The 23,120-nt window shown below is 43.5% G+C and overlaps 3 protein-coding genes and 1 pseudogene across 4 annotated transcripts; 1 reads left to right on the forward strand and 3 right to left on the reverse strand.

Moving 5' to 3' along the window:
• Positions 1 to 861: 861 nt before the first annotated feature.
• LOC112936355 (uncharacterized) lies at positions 862 to 11,786 on the reverse strand (annotated as a pseudogene).
• Positions 5,573 to 8,233, forward strand: LOC136351747 (uncharacterized). Its single transcript, XM_066304041.1, has 6 exons — positions 5,573 to 5,976; positions 6,070 to 6,368; positions 6,445 to 6,703; positions 6,796 to 7,081; positions 7,172 to 7,303; positions 7,367 to 8,233. Exons 1-6 carry the CDS (start codon positions 5,650 to 5,652, stop codon positions 7,654 to 7,656), a joined length of 1,593 nt encoding a protein of 530 aa, XP_066160138.1. The 5' UTR covers positions 5,573 to 5,649; the 3' UTR covers positions 7,657 to 8,233.
• A 1,026-nt stretch (positions 11,787 to 12,812) lies between the features above and the next one.
• LOC136351180 (F-box protein At5g03100-like) lies at positions 12,813 to 17,228 on the reverse strand. 2 transcript variants are annotated; one of them, XM_066304412.1, is made up of 6 exons: positions 16,703 to 17,228; positions 16,210 to 16,489; positions 15,221 to 15,327; positions 13,893 to 14,735; positions 13,622 to 13,786; positions 12,813 to 13,300 (listed from the first exon to the last, which is right to left on the reverse strand). In XM_066304412.1, exons 2-5 carry the CDS (start codon positions 16,298 to 16,300, stop codon positions 13,688 to 13,690), a joined length of 1,140 nt encoding a protein of 379 aa, XP_066160509.1. In that variant the 5' UTR covers positions 16,301 to 16,489; positions 16,703 to 17,228; the 3' UTR covers positions 12,813 to 13,300; positions 13,622 to 13,687. The 2 variants fall into 2 exon arrangements, with proteins under 2 accessions (XP_066160509.1, XP_066160508.1); XM_066304411.1 differs by having other exon boundaries at positions 16,575 to 17,228.
• A 1,122-nt stretch (positions 17,229 to 18,350) lies between these two features.
• On the reverse strand, positions 18,351 to 21,392 carry LOC4347480 (uncharacterized). The gene is made up of 8 exons (XM_015755195.3): positions 21,084 to 21,392; positions 20,936 to 20,995; positions 20,700 to 20,752; positions 20,509 to 20,560; positions 19,767 to 19,826; positions 19,241 to 19,312; positions 19,070 to 19,136; positions 18,351 to 18,646 (listed from the first exon to the last, which is right to left on the reverse strand). Exons 1-8 carry the CDS (start codon positions 21,196 to 21,198, stop codon positions 18,583 to 18,585), a joined length of 543 nt encoding a protein of 180 aa, XP_015610681.1. The 5' UTR covers positions 21,199 to 21,392; the 3' UTR covers positions 18,351 to 18,582.
• Between the last annotated feature and the right edge of the window lie 1,728 nt (positions 21,393 to 23,120).

A 23,120-nucleotide genomic window follows, 5' to 3' on the forward strand; every position in this document is an offset into this window, starting at 1 on the left:
TCCTCAAAAACTTCTAAGTTTTTTGCCCTCAAAACTCAGATTTATGACCAACTGACCATTGGATCGTCTCAAGATTTATGTACGAAGAAAAACAAATTGCTAGAAATTAAAAAAATTCCACACATATCGGGCATACGATAGTTTTTTATATACTCCCAATCCTAGACATCACACGAGCAGTGCCGAACACATGACTGAAACCATAATAACCTTACATGCGATTATACACGTTTTAACAATAATGAAATGTTCTCAAGCTTAAGATGAGGTGGGGAATGATGTGGCCGTTTTCCTTTTCTAAGGCATCTAAGCGTTCAAGATCATGGCACCAGGTACAAGGCTCGTGAACAATTAACTCAACATTGGATGGAACTTTCCTCCTGATGTATCTTTCAATTGCCATGACCCCTCTATGGACTTCCAAGATCATCTCCCTTCTTAGCGGGTAGCATGAGCCAGTTTTGCGAAGAGTAGTCGTGCAACATCTCCCAACATCTTCAAGATCATCCACATCACATACAGTATCCAATGTAATAGTTTCCAGCGATGTCGCGTTCTCGAGTATATGACATGTTAGCTTAACCATATGCTCGTAGCGGAGCAGAATCCAATGATCATCACCTCCTTGAGTCTCTCATGCTTGTGTCCAGGCATTGTTCTCAAAATTGTGGTTGTGTCACCGGAAACTGAATCATGCTTCATTCCTCCCTGCTGCACCTCCATAGTATAACAAATGATGGCACCTAAAAAGTGCTTTGGTTCACAATAGATACCGATATAATTAGGAACTTACGGACAAGATGAAAGTATCCAAAACAGGAGATGCATCAAGAACTGAAACCAAAGACAAATAATCGTATTCTAGGGGAAGGCCTCATCATCGCCATCAAGACCATCAAAATAAATCTCCAAGTAGTTCAGGTGGAGGAATTTGGCATCAACCATAGGTGTATTAATCCTCTGCATAAATATACATCATATTAGTTAGGGTAATTTTACCATATGCTCAAGAAAGGAATTTTTTTTATTTATAATTTTTCTTATTAAAAGTTTTACAAAAATAATTTTCCATTTTGAAAATTGACGGAAATAGTCGCCTACCGCCCTCTGGGAGGGCGATTTTTAAAAATCGCCCTCCCAGAGGGCGGCGAAAATGACGTGGCAGACGGCCGTTCGCTCTCGGGCGACGGCCGTCAACGAAATTTGCAGGCGGCCCCCTTGCCACCCTCCGCGAGGGCGATTTTGTACTGTGCGGGGGGCCGCCTGCAAATGGGCGGCGAGGGGGGGGGCATGGAAATTTGCAGGCGGCCCCCTTGCCGCCCTCCGCGAGGGCGATTTTGCACTGTGCGGGGGGCCGCCTGCAAATGGGCGGCGAGGGGGCATGGAATTTTGCAGGCGGCCCCCTTGCCGCCCTGGGGGAGGGCGATTTTTGCCTCCCCCCTATAAAGCCCAGCCCCTCCCCTATGAAATTTCATTATATTCACTAAAAATCCAAAAAAAACGAAAGAGAGAGAGAGGGGAGGGCAGCAGAAGGGGAGCGGCGAAGCCCTGCTGGTTCGCTCACTTCATCACAGGTATGCTCCCATACATCTTTTGCATTTGTACTAATATATTACGTTTGAGTACATATGTTGCGTTTTAGTTTTAGTTCCATATATTTTAGCAGATCTGTAGCACACAGCACATATGTGTAGATCCAGAGCATAGAATATAATAGTATGAATTGAGACATAGACAGTAGTGTTAATTGTAAGATGTAGTTTAGTTTGATCTGGAGAATGTAACCTACTTTTAGAAATTTAGAGAACAATATTGTAGAGAATGTAACTTAGGGCGTAGTACAGAAATGCGAGGTTAACGCAGTTATTGTTTTCATCAGGCACAATGTCAAGTAAGGTCACATTTCAGATAGTTCACGGTGAAGGAAATATTAGATTTGGTCCAGATGGTGTTGATCTGTCAGATTTTGTAATGACATCTAAGGGCATCGATAGGCCTGCGGAGAGAACATTTCAGTCAATTTATAGTTGGTTGTTGAGAGGATTTAGAATAGACCAAGAAGTCTACACAATGTCAGTATCTGTTGTAGTGAGTCGTGCAATAGAAGGTTATTTTTGGGAACTAATGCCGATGGACAGCACTGCTGCTTGGAGACGGTATGTGGAAATGGCTTTTGAACGGTCATGGCCCCTCGTTATATTTGTGTCGGTACAAGAGAAAGATACAAATGTTTCAATGCAAACCGAAGATGTGGAGGGTCCTAGCAATGCAGGGGATGTTGTTGGACCATCGATGCAAAATGAGGAAAATCAACCAAGGGAGGAGCAGGCCATGGGCATGGCGGATGAGGGGGAGAGAGTCGGTATAATTGTTGATGAAATGGAGAGGGAAGATTCGGATAATGAGCAAGCGGAGGACGACGCATCATCCGATGAGGAAGGTGATGTAATGGCCACTGATTGGGCAAATGAGGACTTCTCTGGTCTTGTTATATCAGAGGGTGATCATGTACCCTGGGAGTATAAGGAGTACGAGGTAATTGAGGGTGCAAGGTATGCTCATAAGGATGAGATGAAGGAGGCGGTGAAGCATTGGGCAGTTTCATTGCAGAGAGAGTTTAGGGTGGTCAAGTCAACAAATTATGTGTATGAAGTGAGGTGCATGAAGGAAGATTGTCCGTGGCGTGTCCATGCATATAAGGGTAAATGGAATGATTATTGGAAAGTTAGCATTGTGACCGAGCACAAGTGCTACTTACAAGGGGTGGAGAAGTATCACCGAAACATCACTTCAGCTTTTGTGGCAAGTGAGATGTACAGCAGTGTTGTTGGTAACATTGGCTTTGAACCAAAATCAATTATTAGGCACATCGAGAACAAATTCAAGTACACCATAAGCTATGCAAAGGCCTGGAGAGCCAAACAAAAGATCATTGAGATGAGGTATGGCACATTTGAAGCTTCTTATGATAATTTGCCTCGTTTGTTAGCCACCATTGCCCAGAGGAATAATAATACTTACTATGACCTACATACATTTACATCGGTTGAAGATAGAACAAAGAGTGTGCTGCAAAGAGCCTTTTTCTCATTGGGTGCTTGCATCAATGCTTTTGTGCATTGTCGACCTGTTCTATGCATAGATGGAACTTTTATGACAGGTAAATACCGAGGTCAGATATTGACAGCAATTGGGTGTGATGGGAACAACCAGGTTCTACCTATGGCTTTTGCATTTGTAGAGAGTGAGAACACTGAAAGCTGGTACTGGTTCCTAGAGAGAGTGCACATTGCAGTGGTGCGTATGAGGCCCAACGTTTGCCTTATACATGATCATCATGCGGGTATGTTGCGGGCTATTGACTACTTGCAGAACGGTTGGGATGAGAAGGGACTTCCAGCTAAGTGGCCTGATGTTCGGAGTCGGTGGTGCATGCGTCACATGGGTGCAAATTTCTACAAGCAATTCAAGAACAAGCATCTTATGGAGCTCTTTAAGAGGCTCTGTGCACAGAACCAAGAGAAGAAATTTAATGAGTTGTGGGACAAGTTGGATGAGTTGACAACGAAGCAAACAGATGAGCAATCTCGCAGACCACAAGTTGAAGGTGACGAGCCTCCCATACCTCTTGGTGCATTACATGATGACCCACCAACAATGAGAAGGAGGTCAGGGTCGGCCATCAGAAATTTCTCTCAGTGGATTGAGAATGAGCCTAAGGAGAAGTGGGCTCTATTGTTCGACACCGATGGATCTCGGTATGGCATAATGACAACCAATTTGGCAGAGGTGTACAACTGGGTAATGCGAGGAGTTCGGGTACTTCCATTGGTTGCTATTGTTGAATTCATCCTTCACGGCACGCAAGCCTACTTTAGGGATCGATACAAGAAAATTGGTCCGTCCATGGCCGATAACAACATAGTGTTTGGCAACGTAGTGACAAAGTACATGGAAGATAAAATCAAAAAGGCACGGAGACATAGAGTTGTTGCTCAAGGCACACAAGTGCATCGGTATGAAATAATGTGTGTTGATAGGAGCAGGCGTGGTATCTATCGCAAGCAAGCCGTGCAGGAATGTGTCTTGAAGGCGGATGGTGGATGTACCTGCAGTTGTATGAAGCCGAAGCTTCATCACCTTCCTTGCTCACACGTTCTTGCTGCTGCCGGTGATTGTGGCATATCTCCCAATGTGTACGTCTCAAATTATTTCAGGAAAGAAGCAATCTTTCATACATGGAGTGAGGAGATATATGGGTTCGGGATCTCAGGATCTTACACAACGCTGAGTGCCCAAGTTTTTTATATTCCAGATCCATCTAAGTTTAGGGTGAAAAAGGGTCGACGCCAAACTAGACGCATCAGAAATGATATGGATGAGTCAGAAGCAGGTGGGAGGACTTTACGCTGCAGCAAGTGTGATCTGCGCGGCCATACTTACAAGACATGCCCGAAGAATGCAGAAGTTCCAAGCGGCGCAGATGCTAGTCCATCTGGACAGGCAAGTGATGGTAGGCGACCACCTGGTGAAGGAACAACAAGCAGGCGCGCAAGGCCAAGGCGTCGTCGCGCAGCAGGCGATTCCATGGTGTAACAATGCTTTCGATTTAGGAAATAAAATGATGTAATGAGTGTTCGGACTAAATACTTCTATCGTGTAATTTCAATTCAATCTTGTTGTAATGAGTACCTCCGACTATTGTTGTACTAGTAGTATTGCGAACTATTCGGTGTTGTATCATAATGTTATCGTGATGAGTGTTCGGACTAAACACTTTTGTTTGTTTGTACTCTTGTTTAATATGTGTTAGTAATTCGCTTATGAACATTTATTACTTATGTTGAACTAATTATTTATATGTTTCTGATCAACCTATTTGATGCAGGTATGGCGTACGACACACCGGCGCTGTTGAACCGTGGGATTGACAGGAACCACCGCTCGTTCCTGTCAGCAGTCGAGGGTGCACAGCTCAGCACCTTCCGTCCACGCACGTCGCGCGAGTGGTTGCGTGTCGACCCCCGTCACGTTCCTTGGTACGCGTATGTTCACATTTCAACTCAACTTTGCTTTGTTTTATACTTATGTTTGAAGTTTGCTCTATACAGGTTGCGTGCGGCAGGCCTTCTACCACTTTGTAGGCTTGTTGAGGCGGCGGCGGACGACCGTGACCCAGCGAAGCGGTGGGATGCAGACCGGTCACTCCTTGCCGCTCTTGTAGACCGCTGGAGACCTGAGACGCACACGTTCCACCTTCCCTGTGGGGAGATGGCTCCGACACTGCAGGACGTGTCGTACCTGCTCGGGCTACCGCTGGCGGGAGCACCAGTTGGTCCCGTCGACGGTGTTTTTGGGTGGAAGGAGGATATCACTGCGCGCTTCGAGCAGGTGATGCACCTTCCACACCTAGGACCGACCACCACCCTTCCTCCGTACTCTACAGTCGGGCCTAGCAAGGCTTGGTTGCTCCAGTTCACTGTAAGTAAATAAGTTGTTATTATCATACGTGCTTATTTGCGACCGGATCAGTGTTTTGTACTAACATTTCATTCTTAACTGTAGGCGGACCTTCTGCACCCTGACGCTGATGATTACTCGGTCCGACGCTCCCTTGAGGCGTACCTGTTGTGGTTGTTCGGGTGGGTGATGTTCACTAGCACCCACGGGCACGCTGTGGACTTCCGGCTGGTCCACTACGCACGGTCCATCGCGAATGCTCAGCCACAGGACGTGCCGCAGTGGAGCTGGGGTTCTGCCGTGCTAGCAGCCACGTACCGTGCCCTCTGTGAGGCGTGCACGAAGACTGACGCGGGAGCGATCATCGCTGGCTGTCCTATGTTGCTTCAGCTTTGGGCAGCCGAGAGGTTTGCCATAGGGCGACCAGTGGTGGACAGCGCACCCTACGGGGTTGGTCGCAGCGCGCAGTGGCCAGAGGACGGTCCCACGATGGGGACTTACTGGTGTCGACGTGGGGTTAGTGCAACTTCGCTGCGTTATAAGTTTATCAGTCCTCTTCTTTTTTTTTCCTTCACATAACATGTCTAATTCCGATCATGTTTATTGCAGCGTCGTTACGCTCACGTCCAGGTGAGACGTGGTTACCCGGACTTCGTGTTCGAGTTTGACCGTCTCCAGCCGAGCGACGTCATCTGGGAGCCGTACACAGAAGAGGCCGTCGCTGCGAGAGCACCGCTAGGACTTTCGTCCTTGTGCACACGCGACCAGGCTTACTGGCTCACCATCCTGCCGATGGTGTTCGACATTTTCGTTGAGCCTCACTGGCCGCAGCGTGTGATGAGACAGTTCGGACTTAGGCAGGTGTTTCCCGGCAACGTGCAGCCGACCGTCCCCCCTGCCGACCACTCGTGAGTTCGGATTGTTCATTTCTAAATTTTTATGATAATTACATCATCGAGCCATACAATTTACCTCTCTTCACAGGTTGACTCGACGGGGACAGCTAGCAGGCGCACTTTGGGCTCCACGTGTACAGCAGTACGTTGACGACTGGGTGTTAGCTACAGAGGAGGTGATCAACGAGCTCTTCCCACACACGGAGGAGAACTACCGTGACTACCTTCGCTGGTACCTTCCTCGCACTCGTGCGCGTGTGACCTTCACTCCAGACGCCCCAGAGCCGCACGTTGCCGCTGTCACGGACGCGTATCCCACGCACCGTGACCGAGACTACTTCGTGGCGGTACGTCCAATTTGTATTACTTCCAACAATTATGTCATTTATCTTGCATAATATAGGACAACTACTGAATTTTTTATTTCCATCTTGCATAGGCTGATGCGGCACGGGATATCAGTGCCGATATCACCGCAGTCCAGGTGAGGTTGAACAGAGGTTTGCACTTGACTGACGTTGAGCAGAGGTCGACCTTCGACCGGATGCAGGAGAAGATGCGTGCGGTCATGCGCGTCTTCTCCTGTCGCAGCGCCGTGGACGTCGTACCTCCAGCTGGTCCGGTACACCCACGGCCTCGCGGTCCTACCGTCGGAGCAGGACCTCGTTTGTCTTCGAGCGCCCCTAGCTTCGGAGCAGTGCGACCTACAGCACCGGTTTCGCACGGTACAGTTCAGCCCAGATATTAGTTCATTTTTGTTTCAGCTTTTGCACGAATGTGTCACCATGTTTTAACTGCACGTTTCCTCATCGCAGGACCTCGTATGCCTTCGAGCGCGTTCGCAGGCACGACCGGCGCTTCCGCGAGCTCCGCAGGGGCGTTCGCCACCTCTTCAGGCGCGTTCGCCAGCTCTTCCTCTCACGGAGCGTCGATCCCTCGCCCACACGGTACTTTACTTTTTATTAATACTGTTAAATACCTATACGAAACTGATGGTCCTTGTCCAGCAGGATTTGCAGCCGGGATCTTCGGTACTGGGGCCTCTTCGTCTCACGCCGGTAGGACTGGTCCTACTAGCCAGTTCTACGACGACGACTTGCACGGTGCAGACCACCAGGACGTACTAGGCTCCTCTCAGCTTGGAGGAGCTCCAGAGGCGCACACTCAGGAGCAGCCAGAGGTCACACCTGTACAGGCAGGACGGGTTGGCCGTGCCGTACCCCCGGACCGACTCACGTACTCCCAGGGGCACATTAGGGCGCAGGGTAGGAGGGACAGGGGTAAGAGGCCTCGTCAGTAGTGTTCTACCTCTTCAGTCCTTATGTGACCGTTTCTTTTGGCTTACAAACTTGTAAAGCAGTACTACTTTTGCTATTACTACTGCAGTACTACTTGTGTTTGTCTCGTCTACGTAGTTCTTTTCATTCGTATGGTGCTTGAACAACTTATGCTCACAACAACACACTTTCGGCGCTTCACGGTAGTGCCATATCCAGTAGCGCGCACAGTCCACAACAGCACACATGAAAAGCGGCAGCTCGAGTTATCACTATCAACTTTCGGCGCTGCCTGTTGACATAAAGTGAATCACGCCCACGCGTGATCGTCTTGTCACATCTAATGAATAATGTATCTCATTGAGTTCACATATATTGCAGTGAAAACGACGCTATATAATTGACAATCTGAAGGCAACCTCTTCATATCTTCTTTCCCACTACCACACCACACACGAAAATGGAAGCCTATTAATTGGTAATACGTAATCTAGAATTGAGATTATGTACAACATTCTTCACTACAATTTTACATTTTGGCAGCAAACCAAATATGATCAAATGCAATTTTACCTTACCAAATATTTGGTAGTGCCAAAACTTGCTTATATTTTGGCATTAACAAAATATTTGTACGGTAACATTCCAAATATGCCCTAAAAAATAATAAAATTGTATTTTACCAATCTTGGAGATTTTAATCTTGTATAGTTTTCAATATAAAAAGATTTGATAACTATTGATATTTATATAAAAAAAATATAGAGCACAGTACAAAATCGCCCTCCCCCAGGGCGGCAAGGGGGCCGCCTGCAAAATTCCATGCCCCCTCGCCGCCCATTTGCAGGCGGGCCCCCGCACAGTGCAAAATCGCCCTCGCGGAGGGCGGCAAGGGGGCCGCCTGCAAATTTCCATGCCCCCCCTCGCCGCCCATTTGCAGGCGGCCCCCCGCACAGTACAAAATCGCCCTCGCGGAGGGCGGCAAGGGGGCCGCCTGCAAATTTCGTTGACGGCCGTCGCCCGAGAGCGAACGGCCGTCTGCCACGTCATTTTCGCCGCCCTCTGGGAGGGCGATTTTTAAAAATCGCCCTCCCAGAGGGCGGTAGGCGACTATTTCCGTCAATTTTCAAAATGGAAAATTATTTTTGTAAAACTTTTAATAAAAAAAATTATAAATAAAAAAAATTCCTCAAGAAAGAATGCACTGAGATGTATCATATTTTCTAGTATAAAACTTGATATCTCCAGATAAGGTATTTCGAGATACCAAAATTTTTAGTATAAAATTTAGATATCTCGAGATACTTCTCAAAGACTGTAAAATTTCTCTATTGGTTATATTCTAGGGACTGACTGAATGGCTACAGATTATACCATCACACAAATAACTAAAAATATAAAGTTCCCGAGTATACCTCAACATCAGAATGTATGGTAAGACTTTCAAGATTTGGGACAATATTTTGAAGCTTGGTAATAACATAACAGAGGAAGTTGGCCTTATCATAGAATTCTATATCTAGGGTTTTCACTTGCGATGATTGTCCAAGTGAGAGTTCTACTAGGTTACCAGAATAACTAAGACTGGACAGGTTCGGAGCTTTGCTCTCTATCATTTGCAGACGGCACGAGGACACATCCAGGTAGCTGAGTTGCTCCAGCGAACATGGTATCTTCAGATACACCATCTCTCTGCAATCGCTGAGATCCAAATGCTTCAGAGCAAAAGACTCTGAAAGAAAGCAAGCTAGCTCATCATCCGTGATAAGAACAGAATGCAGATGCAGCTTCGTCAGGTTTCTCGAGCAACCAAGCCCAGCCACAGGACGGAAGGCGCAATTGACAAGCTCAAGATGCTGAAGCGACCTTCCAGACAAAAGTGAGCATGGGAAGCTGTATTCCGGAGGCAGCGAGAGAGTGATCTCTTCAATTCCTGATGCGATACCAATCTGAAGCCAATTGTTCAGATGACATATGAGCTTGCGGCGACCACACTAAATCTCTTCACACCAATGCCCGAGTGATTCTTCAGAATGTGATCAACTCTATCGAAATACCTTGCCATATGAACCTTCCAATTTTTTCTCAGTTCCAAGCCCAATGTGCCCGCTGTTAAGATGAGGTTAGGATAGCGTCTCCAGGAACGAAGAAATGCTTGAGATATACAGGCAGCACGGGCAGCATCTCGCAGCGGCATTAGGGAATGTATATGGCGCCAAATGTCCTGCACAAGCGTGGGGGGAAAGAACAGTTGAAGATTGGGATTATAAAGGCAAATAGTTTGCTCCAACTAAGAAAAATAGGACCGGCCATACAGATAAGATTGTACCACATGTGATCTGCAAATATTAGCAATAAATCAAGTTGATTTGGCTTTTTGTGCTTCTTTGTTATTAACTGAGAAAAAAAAAGAGGAATTCCCCTTTTTTTGAAACATGCAGTTTTTTTCATATAGTACCTCTATTTTTTTAATATATGACAACGTTGACTTTTAAACATATGTTTGATCATTTATCTTATTTAAAAATTTTGTGCAAACATAAAAAAAATACAAGTCATGCTTAAAAACCTATAATGACAAATCAATTCATAACAAAATAAATAATAATTACATTTTTTTTAATAAAACGAATGGTCAAACGAATATCAAAAAGTTAACGACGTCATGTATTAAAAAACGGGGATATGACTAGTTAAGAAGATAGTGGTGGTGATGGTGGTTACCGTCCCCAACTATCATATGAGACCCACGAAAAGTGGGAGCTCCCCCCACAGGTAAGACCTCGAACAAGAAAAATATAAAAATCAAATATTCATATGCTAGTTTTTTTAAAAAGAAAAATAAACTCTTTCGGTTTATGACTTTACGGTTGCTAAGCCCACATTATAACAAAGTACTAAAATACTATAAAAAAAATACGTCGCTTATTTTTAGTTGGCTTAGCATAGGTCCACTCAATGTATGCAGACTCAAGTTAGAGCAATGATATATTTTTACTTGCTACGTATAATAAATATTTCACAATCAATATTATGTCCTACCTCCGTGAGGTATGGCTCTGAATATCTCAATCTTTTACCACCCTGAGAAGTATCATCCCCTTGGAGGAAGGCGCCCTTTCGTTTAGCCATGGAAGTAATTACTCCATCTGCAACAAATAATGTATAATAATGAATAATACAGACACTAACAGAAGAAAACAACAAAGTGAAGATTTTTTTTTTTTTGCATGCAACGTTTCCTAAGGGGAGTTTTGTTTCTCTAAACATAAATGGGTACGTAAATGCGTCTTAGTTGCCGTTTGACTTATACGAAGATGAAGATTTTTCACCGCAGGATAAGTCATTAGCAGCATATGATTAGTTAAGTTTTAGTTATTATTACAATCTTAAAATTTGGATTTATTTGATATTTTAAAACAACTTCTATATAAAAGGTTTTAGAATGAAACATATCATTTGGCAGTTTAAAAAAAACGTTCTAATGAAAATCGAGATATAATTTATATCTTAATAAAAAAGAACAGGGTAATTCTTAATTAGAAAGTCAAGGTAGAATTTGCATCTTAATCTGCCATCCATTGTTTGATCACTGCATCATTTATCTTCTCTTAAGCTACTTTTTTTTTCATATATAGTAAACAAAACAAATCCACATTGGAAGAGGAAGGAGCACTACAATACCCTGCTCAAATCAAATCAAACAGAAAAGAAAAAAAAGAATGGAGCTAGAAAGGATGCTTGCTATTCACTCTGCTATGGGGAAGACGTTACGGTCAAATAAATATAGATCAATCTCAACATAGATGCAAACGAGCCTAGCTAGCTTGTCGCTCGCACAAGACCTCACCGGACGAAAGGGCATGTAGCCTAGTGGTTACAGTGACCTGAGTACTTAAGTAGTACCCTAAGGTTCTGAGTTCAAATCTCTATAGGAGCGAATTTCAGAGATTGGGTTATTTGCAGAGCTAAGTTCCCTATTTCAATTGCCGTATATATCCAGTTGGATGTAGAGGCCAATAAAAAATACCCTTTAAAAAAAAGAGAGGCCGATCGAGGAGGGGAGGGAGGGCTTACTACGGGCTTGGGCCTTGCGACGACGGCGACGATCTCGCTGCGCCGCCATGAGACGCCTCAGCGCCAACATCCCCATCGTAGCAGCGGCGAGAAGGCCGACACCGACGCCGACGACGACGACTCTCCTCGCTCCGGATCGGGTTGAAAAATCGGGGGGTTTCGATTTATCAATCTACTGTCTTCTGAAGAGATTAGGAAATCAGCATGCCTCTCCTGATGATGATGAGTCCTGACTCGATCGGTTTGAGTGGGACTTTAATTTCAGCCAATGAAAGACTGCAAAAGCTAGAAAAACTCTAAATGTTTCACCAAAATTAAACTCCGAATTTTTCATTGTTTTCTAGAGAAGGTTTTTTTTTACTGGATATATGTAACCTTTTTAAACTAAGACAGGGAACTTAGCCCTTAAATAATTCAATCTGAAATTCGCTTCTATGATGATTTGAATTTAGGACCTTGGGGTGCTACTTAGGTCACTGCAACCACTAGGCTACATGCCATTTCACAACTTCGAATTTTTCATGCTCTAGCATTGATGATCCGGACAATCTTTTAATTCTTACTGATCGGCTAAAGCAAGACCCCGGGAGACAACATGAGCGAACCATTCCAACACTCATCCATGTAAAATTAGCGCATGTTTTGTGGAGCTCCAACTCCTCAATCTAACTCTAGGAGCTAACTCTAGATTGGAGTTGTAAAAACACCCTACTTCACGTCTCTAGTTTATTTTTGAGAAATTTTACAGTGCTTCTCTCTAGTTTATTTTTGAGAAATTTTATTGCAGAGATAAACGTATCAAAATTTTTAGTGCAAATTTCGTACCTCCTACTACCTCATCAAACATGGTACACTAAAAATATGATACCTCCTAAAATCACTCTTTATTTTTTTCATATCACTCTAGCCCACTACTAAAATTATTTGGCTGTGCTCTAGCTCTAAGAGAGGTGGAGTCAAAGCTAGAGCACTGCCAACACACTCTTAATAACAAATTTAAATATTGGATTTAATCACAAGGTGACTGGACATCAGATTGTACACTGGTTAAGTACCATCGGGAGACATCGGAAGCATTAAAGCAAGATGGAGAGAGACACCATGACCAACCATTCCAATGCTCATCCATGTAAAAATTACGAAGTTAAATACTGGATAAATTACATAGGTAACTAAACATCTGATTGTACACGTGTAAACAATAATTAAATGTCGCCTAACTCAAGAAGTGGGGAATGTGATCAATTTTCCTTTGTCTAAGGCATCTAAACGTTCAAGATCATGGCACCAGATGCAAAGCTCGAGAACGGTTAACTCAACCTTGGATGGAACTTTCCCCCTGATGTATCTTTCGATTGCCATGACCCCTCTATGGGCTTCCAAGATCATCTCCCTTCTTAGTGCCAATGTAATATATTCCAGTGATATCGCATTCTTGAGTAAATAACATGTTAGCTCAACCATACTCGTCGCAGAGCAAAATCCAATGATTTCCACATCCTTGAGGCTTTCGTGCTTGTGTCCAGGCATCGTCCTCAAATTTGAGGCGTCGCCAAAAACTGAATCATGCTTCATTTCTCCCTGTTGTACCTGCATATACAATAAAAAAATAATGGCACCTAAATATTGCTTCACCATAGATACTACATACTCCCTCCGTCCCTTAATATAAGAGATTTTGACATTTTGCTTGCACTGTTTGACCACTCATCTTATTCAAAAAAAATACAAATATAAAAAACGAAAAGTTGTGTTTAAAGTACTTTGGATAATAAAGTAAGTCAAAAAAATAAATAATAATTCTGATTTTCTTTTAATAAGACGAACAGTCAAATAGTGCAAGCAAAATATCAAAATCCCTTATATTAGGGGACGGAGGGAGTATAATTGTAGGAAGGGATGGGAACTTACACAAAAGATGAAAGAATCCAAAACAGGAGAAGCATCAAGAATAGAAACCAAAGACAAATAATCATATTATGGGGGAAAGGCCTTGTCGGGATCAAGACTTTCAAAATAAATCTCCAGGTGCTTCACGTGGAGGAATTTGGAAGCTACCATTGGCGTATTAATCCTCTGCATAAAGATATATCACATTAATTATATATCCTAGGGAATGAATGCATGCCTACAGATTATGCCATCACACATATAACTACAAATATAAAGTGCCCGAGTATACCTCATCAATTGAATGTAAGGTAAGAGTTTCAAGATTTGGGACAATATTTGGAAACTTGGTAATAACATGACAGAGAAAGTTGGACTCGTCATAACAGTCGATATCTAGGGTCTTCACTTGCGATGATTGTTTAAGTGAGAGTTCTACTACTAGGTTACTTATATAGCTAAAAGTGGAGAGGTTTGGAGCTTTGCTCTCTATCATTTGCAGATTCTCGCACAAGGATACATTCAGGCAGCTGAGTTGCTCCAGCAAACACGGTATCTTCAGACAGATTATTTGTCTGCAGTTTAGGAGTTCCAACTGCTTCAGAGCCAAAGACTTGGAAATAAGACAAGTTAACTCGTCATCCTTAATACGCACTTCACATAAATGCAGCTTTGTCAGACTACTCAAGAAACCAAGGCTAGCTGTGGGACGGAAGGCGCATCTGACAAGCTTAAGATACTGAAGGGACCTTCCAATGCCACCAGATAAAAGTGAGCATGGGAAAGTGTATTTTGAAGGCAGCAAGAGAGTGATTTCTTCAATTCCTGGTGTAATAGCAATCTGAAGCCAATTATTGAGATAACATATGTTGAGATTGCGGTGATCATAGATGATGTCAAGCTTCAGTCTCTTCACACCAATGCCCGAGTGATTTTTCAGAATGCTGTGAACTGTGCTAGTGAAATCCCTTGCCATACCAACCCTCCTATATGCTTTATGTTCCAAGCCCATTGTTTTCTTTCTTAAGATAAGGTTAGGATGGTGTCTCCATGAACGTAGAAAAGCTTGAGAAATACAAGCAGCACGGGCAGCATCTCGCAGTGGCATTAGGAAATGTATATGGCGCCAAATGTCCTGCACAAGCATGGAAAGAACAATTGAACATTGAGACTATAAAGGCAAATATTCAACTAAGGAAAACAGAACCACGCAGAATAACATTCTACCACAGATGATCTGTGAATGTCAGCATGAAATGTTCTGCATCAAAGAAAAAGCTGGTGCACTTGGGACTCTTTCGCAGTGTAGTGGCATGTTGCCTACTAGGACATGCATCAAAGAAAAAGTTAGTGCACTGGAATAGGAAGTATTCTATACAAGGTTGCCTGTATATTAGGGAGTGTTCTCGTATCACTTTGTATTTACGGTCACAATGCCTCAAAGATGGCTGCAATCTTTACATATTGCTGCCTTTAACTGAAGAAGGATCTCAGTAGATTTTGGTAGGCTCCTTATTAACGTTTTCTTTCTTTCTTTCGTGATGAAGGCATTATCATTATTGTGTACGGAGTATTATTTCACATAGAGGATTAAACAAAGCCTAAACTCTTATGGCATACCTCTGGGAGGTCTGGCCCTGAATATCTCAATCTTTTACCACCCTGAGAACTACCACCCCCTTGGAGGAGTGTGCCCTTCCGTTTAGCCATGGAAGTAATCACTCCATCTGCAACAATATTATGTATGGTAATGGTTACTCCTAATTAATAAAGATACTAACAGAAGGAAACAACAAAGTCAAAGCACATAAGCACAAACAGAAAAAAAATGTTCTATTTTTTCCTGGAACTGCACATAAGCACTGTTACACTCGTGGTTTTATTGGATACTGGATGCCTCCTCTGGAACCATCCGTTGTTCAAGTATCTCTTAAAATCTTCTCCCGAACCACTTTTTCTTCAGACTTGCTAAAAAGATGTCGACATTTTTTGGGGCTGATCTCAGTCGGCTTTGCTATCCGTCTGATCGCTACACGTCTTCGGTTGTGCCTGTTCGGACCGTTCGATTTCTTCTCCTGATCATCTCCTAGAAAGTAAGGACTGCATATGCTTTTGCTTTTTAACTTTTCCAATGTAAGATTTAAATTTATAAATTTACATAGTAGTTACACACCACTTACATATATAATTACTATGTAATTTTTTGATTTACATATGTAATTTTGGGACCTACATTATAAATGCACTAAAATTGCATATGTAATCTAGGACTTACAATGTAAATACAAGTCGACTATTGGAAAATATGGCGCCACAAATATACCTACTCTTTTTTTTTTTACAGATCAAACTATTGTTTTTTCCCTGAACGATGAAACTAGTACTACTTTTTTTTTTGCAAACAAATCCACATTGGAACAGGAAGGAATACTTGAGCACTACACTACCCTGCTCAAATCAATCAGGGAAAAAAAAGGAGCCAGGATGCTTGCAGATCAATCTCACTAAATTGAAGATCTTAAGGACCTAGCCGACTTAGATCAATCTCAATTCTCAACCTAGATACATGAATCGGTTTAGGTTGCGGAGGTGATCGAGGGGGGGCTTACTTCGGGCTTGGGCTTGGGCATCGTTGCGGCGGCGGCGGCGGCGACGAGGCGGCTGCGTAGCCATGAGACGCGTCAGCGCCAGCAAACCCATGGTAGCAGCAGCGACGATCCTCGACCTCGATCAAATCGGGGTTGCAAGTCGGCAACCCGACAGGAATTAAGCCGGGCGGAGTGGGGGATCTCCTTTTGGCGCGAGGGTGGGAGTAGGAGATCGCGTCGGCGCCGTCTGACACTGACGAGAGTGGGAGATATGTTTCAATTTGTTCTTCTTTTCTTTTTCCTGTATACAAGAGAAAGCGAAATTTAACTAGTATTTGACACTATTAAGTTTGGCAATTGTTCAAATGTCCTTCTTAGATTTGCACTTGAGAGCGCGCGCGTGTGTCGGCGTCGTGAGCGATCGATTGAAGCGCAAGCGCAAGGTGCGGCAATGGCGAGACGGAGGAGGAAGAGCGGCGCGGAGAAGAGGAAGACGCAGTCGGTTAGCTCTCACCGGGACGGACGCCCAGAAGCTCGTTGAGATGCACGGAGGAAGGAGGGGCTACGTGATGCGGGTCAAAGCTCTCTCCATGGCGTCGAGCACGCGCGCGCCCTCGCCCCCCGCGCCGGTGAGTCGCCGTCCTCCCGCTCGCGCCCGCCCACGTCGTCGTCCGCAACCGCCCGGTCGTCATCCGCAACGGCGCCAGCGCCAGGCCGCGCCTCCACGACCTCCCCGACGCCACGCTTCGCCGCCACGCCTCCAGGCTCCTCCGACGCCGGCGCCGCGATCCGCCACCAGCGACTCGGCGGCGGCGCCGTGCGGCATGTCGGCCTCCTGTTCGAGGGCTTGGCCGAGGCGATTCTGATGGATCGCCCTGTTCCCGCCGAGCTCTTCGACCACGCCCCCGAGCCCGACCCCGCGCCTGCGACCTCGCCGCCGGATCGCCGCGCTGCTCCGCCCTCGCCTCCACCGGCGGAGACGACCATCCTCGACTTCGTCCGCCAGGCGAAGCGCAGGCTCCTTGAGGTTTGGAAGCTTCGAATCCCGGCCGAAGATTTTAGCGTCATATGTGAGTAGATGGTTTTCGTGCTCATTAGTCACTTTCAGGAAGTCTACATGACTAGGGTGCACGAGTTTTGATCATGTTGTCTCTAGTTTACGCTATAGTCGATCGGAAATATTAGTATTCGGGAATCGGGATTCCTCTGTACATTGATAGGATTCGGGGTTCCTCTGTGATCTATGAGATGAACAATATTACTAGAATTTACTGAGTACACTTCTAGACAGCACTATTTTGATTGTGCCTGTCAAATGTGCGTTCCTGAAGATTTTGTTTCTAATTAATTTGTGCTTGTTAATTGTGCGTTCCTGAAGATTTTGTTTCTAATTAATTTGTGCCTGTCAAATGTGCGTTCCTGAAGATTTTGTTTCTGCTTGATTTGTGCCTGTCAAATGTGTGTTCCTGAAGATTTTGTTTCTGCTTGATTTGTGCCTGTCAAATGTGTGTTCCTGAAGATTCTATTTTCTGTTTGATTTGTGCCTGTTTTTCCCACCTGTCAAAAGTGTGTTCCTGAAGATTTTGTTTCTGCCATTTGAAGCTATGTAATTCTGTTTTTGCCATGAAATGAAATGTAGTGGATTCTGCGTTGGAAAACTGGATCGATCAACTTTTAGATGTTACAAAGAAAATTGCACATCTTCTGCAGACCCGGTTCACTCCTTTTCTGATACAGCTGCTTCTGAAAGGATAGTGTGCCTTTCCGACTATACTCAGAGCTTAGACAAAGGAAGATTTGCAATGGCAAAAAATGTAACCCGAGTCGAGCACAAATATGGCGTCATCTTTTCTTTTTCTTTTTTTTAAAAAAAGAGAAAAATATACTAATGAGCCAAGTAAAGCCACTCTACAAACAGCCCATACTAGAGACATATAGGATTAGGATACATCTGCTTTATCAAGAAATTTAGCACACGCAACAATGGCCGAAAAGGCCCATACCAGTTAGTTTAGCCCATTCAACTAACGGACCAAAGGCACGCACAGTTAACAAATTCAGCCCAACATATCAGATTTTTAGATGTAGCACAAAAATATTTGCATGCCTCCTCCAGAACCAGCTCACTCGTGGTGTTCCATAATTCTCAATAACAAAACTAATTAGTCAGGCACATGAATGATCATGTATTTGATAAGATTGGTAAGTATATATCTGTTGTCATCCGGATACTGCATTTGTTGATGTAACTCCCGGAGTGTACAGTGGTAATCACAGTAAAAATAAATCTCCATTTCTTCATCAAATAACTGGAAGATAGTACACTCTCAAAGGAAAATGCTGATGCTGACTGCAGCACCATTTCACCTGCTACAATTATATGTTTGTTGTAATTCAAGTTGGTGGCTGCCATGTCCCTGGTTTGAAGGTAGCACCAGTTCCTGTCGGTTCAGAAGACCTGAAAGAACACAAACACGAGAATAACCTTAATAATAGTCAAATTGTTCCTTCACTCTTAGCTCCAGATTAACTACAGTTGCTGTTGTCAAAAGGAGCATGCCTTCTATATTCTGCAACAATGAAATGGTACTGGGACAATTTGAACTAGGTATCTGTAAGACATTGGCAGATCCATCATCCATGATGGCATACAGTAATGCTACTTTGGTGGATTCGTTATATTTTACTTGCAAGAACAATTATTATGTCCGCATAAGAAGATCACAAAGCAATGCTAAATGGGGAAGTAGCAATGCCCTCCAAAAAGAATTTAGTTCAAGAGCAAACAGTAGCTATCCAGTGGCACTGTATGCTAGATGAAATAGATACAAAATAATAACATCGAATCACAATTTATATATTTCGGAGAATTGGAAAGCACCTGTCAGTATCTATGGTGGCATCCTCTGTATCAGTTCCATCCTTTGATCTAGATACCTCATCATGTCCTAAACAGTGAGATTGAAATGTTATCATGGATGTTAAAGGGGTTGTATCACATGCAGAAATGGAACCACAAGCAGAAATGGAACAAGAGTATAAGATTATATACCTTTTCTCTGATCTAGCGAAGTATCAGGAAACTGCTGAATAAAACTTTTGAGATTTGGAGATTCAAACTTCCCTATATTTGGAGGAATATCGTTATTCAAACCATCAAGAGAAAAGGGAGAACCCCCAGGAAAAATAAATGAAAATACATACATATTATCAAGTGACAGAAGTAACAGTTAAGAATCTGGAGTTGCTAAGGAGCAGAGACAAAAGAATGATGACAATATTGTTTTTCTTTTTCAAAAGTTTTAACTGTTGGTGAAGTTAGAAAGAAGGAATTGCAAACAGAAACACATTGATTGGTGTTGATGGGACATGATAGATATGTAACATCAGTTAAGCCATGAACACAAAGAACTTGAAATGCATAAAGTCCTAAGAAAGCTAAAAATGCTGATAAACAATGAGGGGAAGTAAGAACAGGGGTTTGATTGTTGCCAATCCCACAAATGATCAAGTGCCACTATAAGGAGTTGCAAATTGTCAGTTTTCCCAACTCTTAAGCAGATCCAGAAAGAACATACCAACCGTCTTGACTGGTCGGACACCGGTCTTCTTTTCCTCTTCTTCTTTCTTTTTGAGCACTGGATTGAAACAGATTAAATATATTAGTGGAGCAAAATCCATGAACATTCAAGAAAAAAAGAACAGAATGACTATGGCACATATGTATGTAATTAACATTTTCCCACTAACCAGCAATAATTCTACAAGTGAGATCAGTGGGAACTGGGAAGTAGGACAAAAGTCCATCATGTAGTTTCATTGTTTTTTTAATGGAAGTTGCATGTAGCATAGTCATTTCCGAACATAAGCTTAACAGAACCAATAGGCATCCTATAATATACATGAGTAAACATACTGTAGTAACTTTTTTAAAGATAAACTGAAAATTAAGACAATAAAGAATTTTGCCATCAATCCCAAGATGTATGGCTGGATGCATTTAAGTTGGTTTTACTAAAACACGGTAAGTAACAGTAATTGATGTATAGTCACCAAACAAACAATACGCATTACACGAATGTTATGAATTATTCTTGAGCCCAAACATTTACAATTATCCCACAACATAAATCAGCAATATATGTAAAACACGCTAACCAGTAACCACCATCTCCACCACCGCAACATCAGCAAAAGAAAACTTGTGCGATGCTTAATGTAGGCTTAACAAGAAAAGTAAAGAACACCTTCTTATTAATAATATAGGGCTAAAGAGAAAATAATAAGAGAGGATATAAGCTGTAATCATCTTATGCATACATTCAATATTTTGCTTGACACGTTCACGCCTTGCTTCCAGCTCAGCCAACTCCTACAATAGTGCAGTGATACATCACAATCAGATGAAATCAAAATGTCACCTACACAGTATAATGGAAACATGCTGTACATCAATAGCCTGCTCAAAACATTTGCAGAAAATCATGTGTGGAGCATGGCCATACTCTCACCTCTGGTGTCGGAGCTTTCTTCCTTTGTCCATTCAACCAGCAAATCCACTCAACTACAAGTGTGACACAACTATCAGCAAAATCCAAGCACGTCGATTCATACTTCAGAAATCAGAATCAAAAGTTCACAAACCATACATGCCTGCAGAAACAAAGTGCCAAGTCAGTAATCATATCAGGTTCTCTACACAGGCCAGAAATTGAAGTTGATCAACCGAAAGAGAAGAAGAGGTAACCTGGAACAGTGGTCGGATCCTGGTCGCTCCCCTTGAACTCCACCCACCGTTTCTCCTTCACTGGTCAAAGCCATCCAAGAAATGAGCCGCCGCCATTGATGTAGCCTACGAGACTGAATTTGAATTGAAGGAGATGTGGGAGACGTACTGACGCCGTCGACCTCCTCGACGCGGGTGAAGTAGCGGTTGCCGAACTTGTCGGCGCCCACCTGCGCCCGCGAGCGGAACATCCCCAGCAGCCGCGACACCAGCTGCTTCGACATCGCCCGAGACAGCGATGGAGGGTTATCTCGCGGAGGACGACGGATGAGATGAACGGGGTCGAACTCGAGGAGGGCGGCGGCGGCGGCGGCCACCGCTCGTCGTGGTCGACGACGGCGAGGTCGCGGGGGACGGCGGTGGTCGGCGGTGGCGCTTGGCCGCCGGCGGCGAGGGTAGAGATGCGAATTTGGGGGACGGGGAGAAAGGGAGTCGGAGAGGGAGGCTTCCGTCCTGACAAGTGGGCCCACCATACTAACTGGCCGTCTGGCCCCACATGCAGCCTCTCGAGATTCGGATCCATCTCAAAGAAGGCCCTCCTTACATGGGCCTTCTAGGCCCAAGCCGTATCGTGCACGCCTCGGAATGGATAAGTCCACTTTGACACCCTCATAGTATAGCTTTAATCTAATCCGTATCTTAAACCTCAATACCGGATATTTTAACCCCACAACTATTGAAACCGGTGCAAAATAACTTTCTCAGTGGTTTCAGAGGACGTTTTTGCTGACGTGGCGTTTTGACCCGATCCAACCGGCTAACTCAACAGTGGGACTCAAAGAATTCTCCTCTTTATTCTTCCTCTCCTTCCCCACAAACGCACACGGCGACTCAATGGCGGACTGCGGTGGTGCAATCCTTCCCCGGGCAAGAGACACCCCTTCGTGGCTCCGCCACCGCCGCTACTGGTGACCAAATGAGAGATACGCCGTGTGATATTAAACGAGGCCAAATGGGTTTACTTTTCCCATGGAATCGATTTAGCATTAAAGGGTGGGAGCAGCGACCATCGCTGTGTTTGTCGCTCGCCAGTCACCACCGCTGAGAATGGCCTTTGGGTTTCGTCTTCTCCTTTTTTCAATTTAAATTTCAAAAAAAAACCTCGTGTTATTTTTTTTTGAACGAATCGGCAAGCTGCCAATTTCATTGAATAAAGGAGGAATAAATTTTACAAGTGCAAAAGAAAAACCAAGGCTCAAGACCTTCGGTCCGAGCAATTAAAAAGAAAGCCAGCTACCGAGATCTCTCGCGCCTACCAATGACCACGACTTGGCCTCCTCCTTGGTTTTAGCCAAAAGGCTTCCTGTCGAGAGCTCCTTTTGCTGAAATGTTCTACGGTTCCTTTCATTCCATATTTCCCAGGCTACTAGGAGTGTAAGCGTGCGCAAAGCTTTCTTTGGAGCATCTTTTGAATTTGTGATAGCTTCCCACCACGTCGACACTGTCGAAAAAACCTCGTGTTATACGATGAAAGTTGTAGAAAAAGATAGGTATTACAAGTGTGGCACATAACCATAGATTTTATGGTCTAAATATTTCAAAAAAAACCCACTCTTCTATATTTTGAGCACAATTTTACTTAAAATTTTAAAACATAAAATGTATATGAAGAAAAATTATTTATTAAGTTCTTAACTAAGGTTGATAGTTTACTTTTTTCCCTGCTTAAAAAATAGCTTTAAATATGCTGCAATTAATCAATATTCAAATATATATAGGGTTTTGTGAAACTTGATAACTATATGTAGCCTTACGTGCCATAAGTGATAATATATTTGGTTTTCACTCATTGCAATGCACATGTGTTTTGCTTGTTAATTTTATATTCAAACTATCATTCCCAAAGAAAAGCATTGCATTTTCCTGTGAGAGTAGTATATTATTATGACTGTATTGACGAGGGCAGTGAGAAAAAGAATCTCTCGATTAATAGTGAGCTTTTTGGATAATTGTTTGAATGCTTCTAATAAGCGCGGAAAATAAGCACGTGCATTTTAATAAGTGTTTTGACATAATTATTTAAATGTTAAAACGATAAAACAATCTAGCTAAATATACGCATGCTTTACTTCTGATGAAAATAAATTAATAGTGAGGTTTTCTGGGACAATTTCATATGTATAGATGTTAAATATTGTACAAATGA

Source organism: Oryza sativa, chromosome 9, assembly GCF_034140825.1.
Source record: "Oryza sativa Japonica Group chromosome 9, ASM3414082v1".
NCBI lineage: Eukaryota > Viridiplantae > Streptophyta > Magnoliopsida > Poales > Poaceae > Oryza > Oryza sativa.

Bases quoted from the DNA above. Each gene is read 5' to 3' on its own strand.
- LOC136351747 (XM_066304041.1), top strand. From the start codon at position 5,650: ATGTTCACTAGCACCCACGGGCACGCTGTGGACTTCCGGCTGGTCCAC. The intron at 7,082-7,171 runs GTACAGTTCAGC...TCCTCATCGCAG, and splicing joins TACAGCACCGGTTTCGCACG to GACCTCGTATGCCTTCGAGC. The intron at 7,304-7,366 runs GTACTTTACTTT...CTTGTCCAGCAG, and splicing joins GTCGATCCCTCGCCCACACG to GATTTGCAGCCGGGATCTTC.
- LOC136351180 (XM_066304412.1), bottom strand. From the start codon at position 16,300: ATGGGTTTGCTGGCGCTGACGCGTCTCATGGCTACGCAGCCGCCTCGT. The intron at 14,736-15,220 runs GTATGCCATAAG...ATGCTTGTGCAG, and splicing joins CAGGGCCAGACCTCCCAGAG to GACATTTGGCGCCATATACA. The intron at 13,787-13,892 runs GTATACTCGGGC...ATCTTTATGCAG, and splicing joins CCTTACATTCAATTGATGAG to AGGATTAATACGCCAATGGT.
- LOC4347480 (XM_015755195.3), bottom strand. From the start codon at position 21,198: ATGTCGAAGCAGCTGGTGTCGCGGCTGCTGGGGATGTTCCGCTCGCGG. The intron at 20,561-20,699 runs GTGAGAGTATGG...GCACTATTGTAG, and splicing joins AGAAAGCTCCGACACCAGAG to GAGTTGGCTGAGCTGGAAGC. The intron at 19,137-19,240 runs GTATATAATCTT...CTCACTGTTTAG, and splicing joins TTCGCTAGATCAGAGAAAAG to GACATGATGAGGTATCTAGA.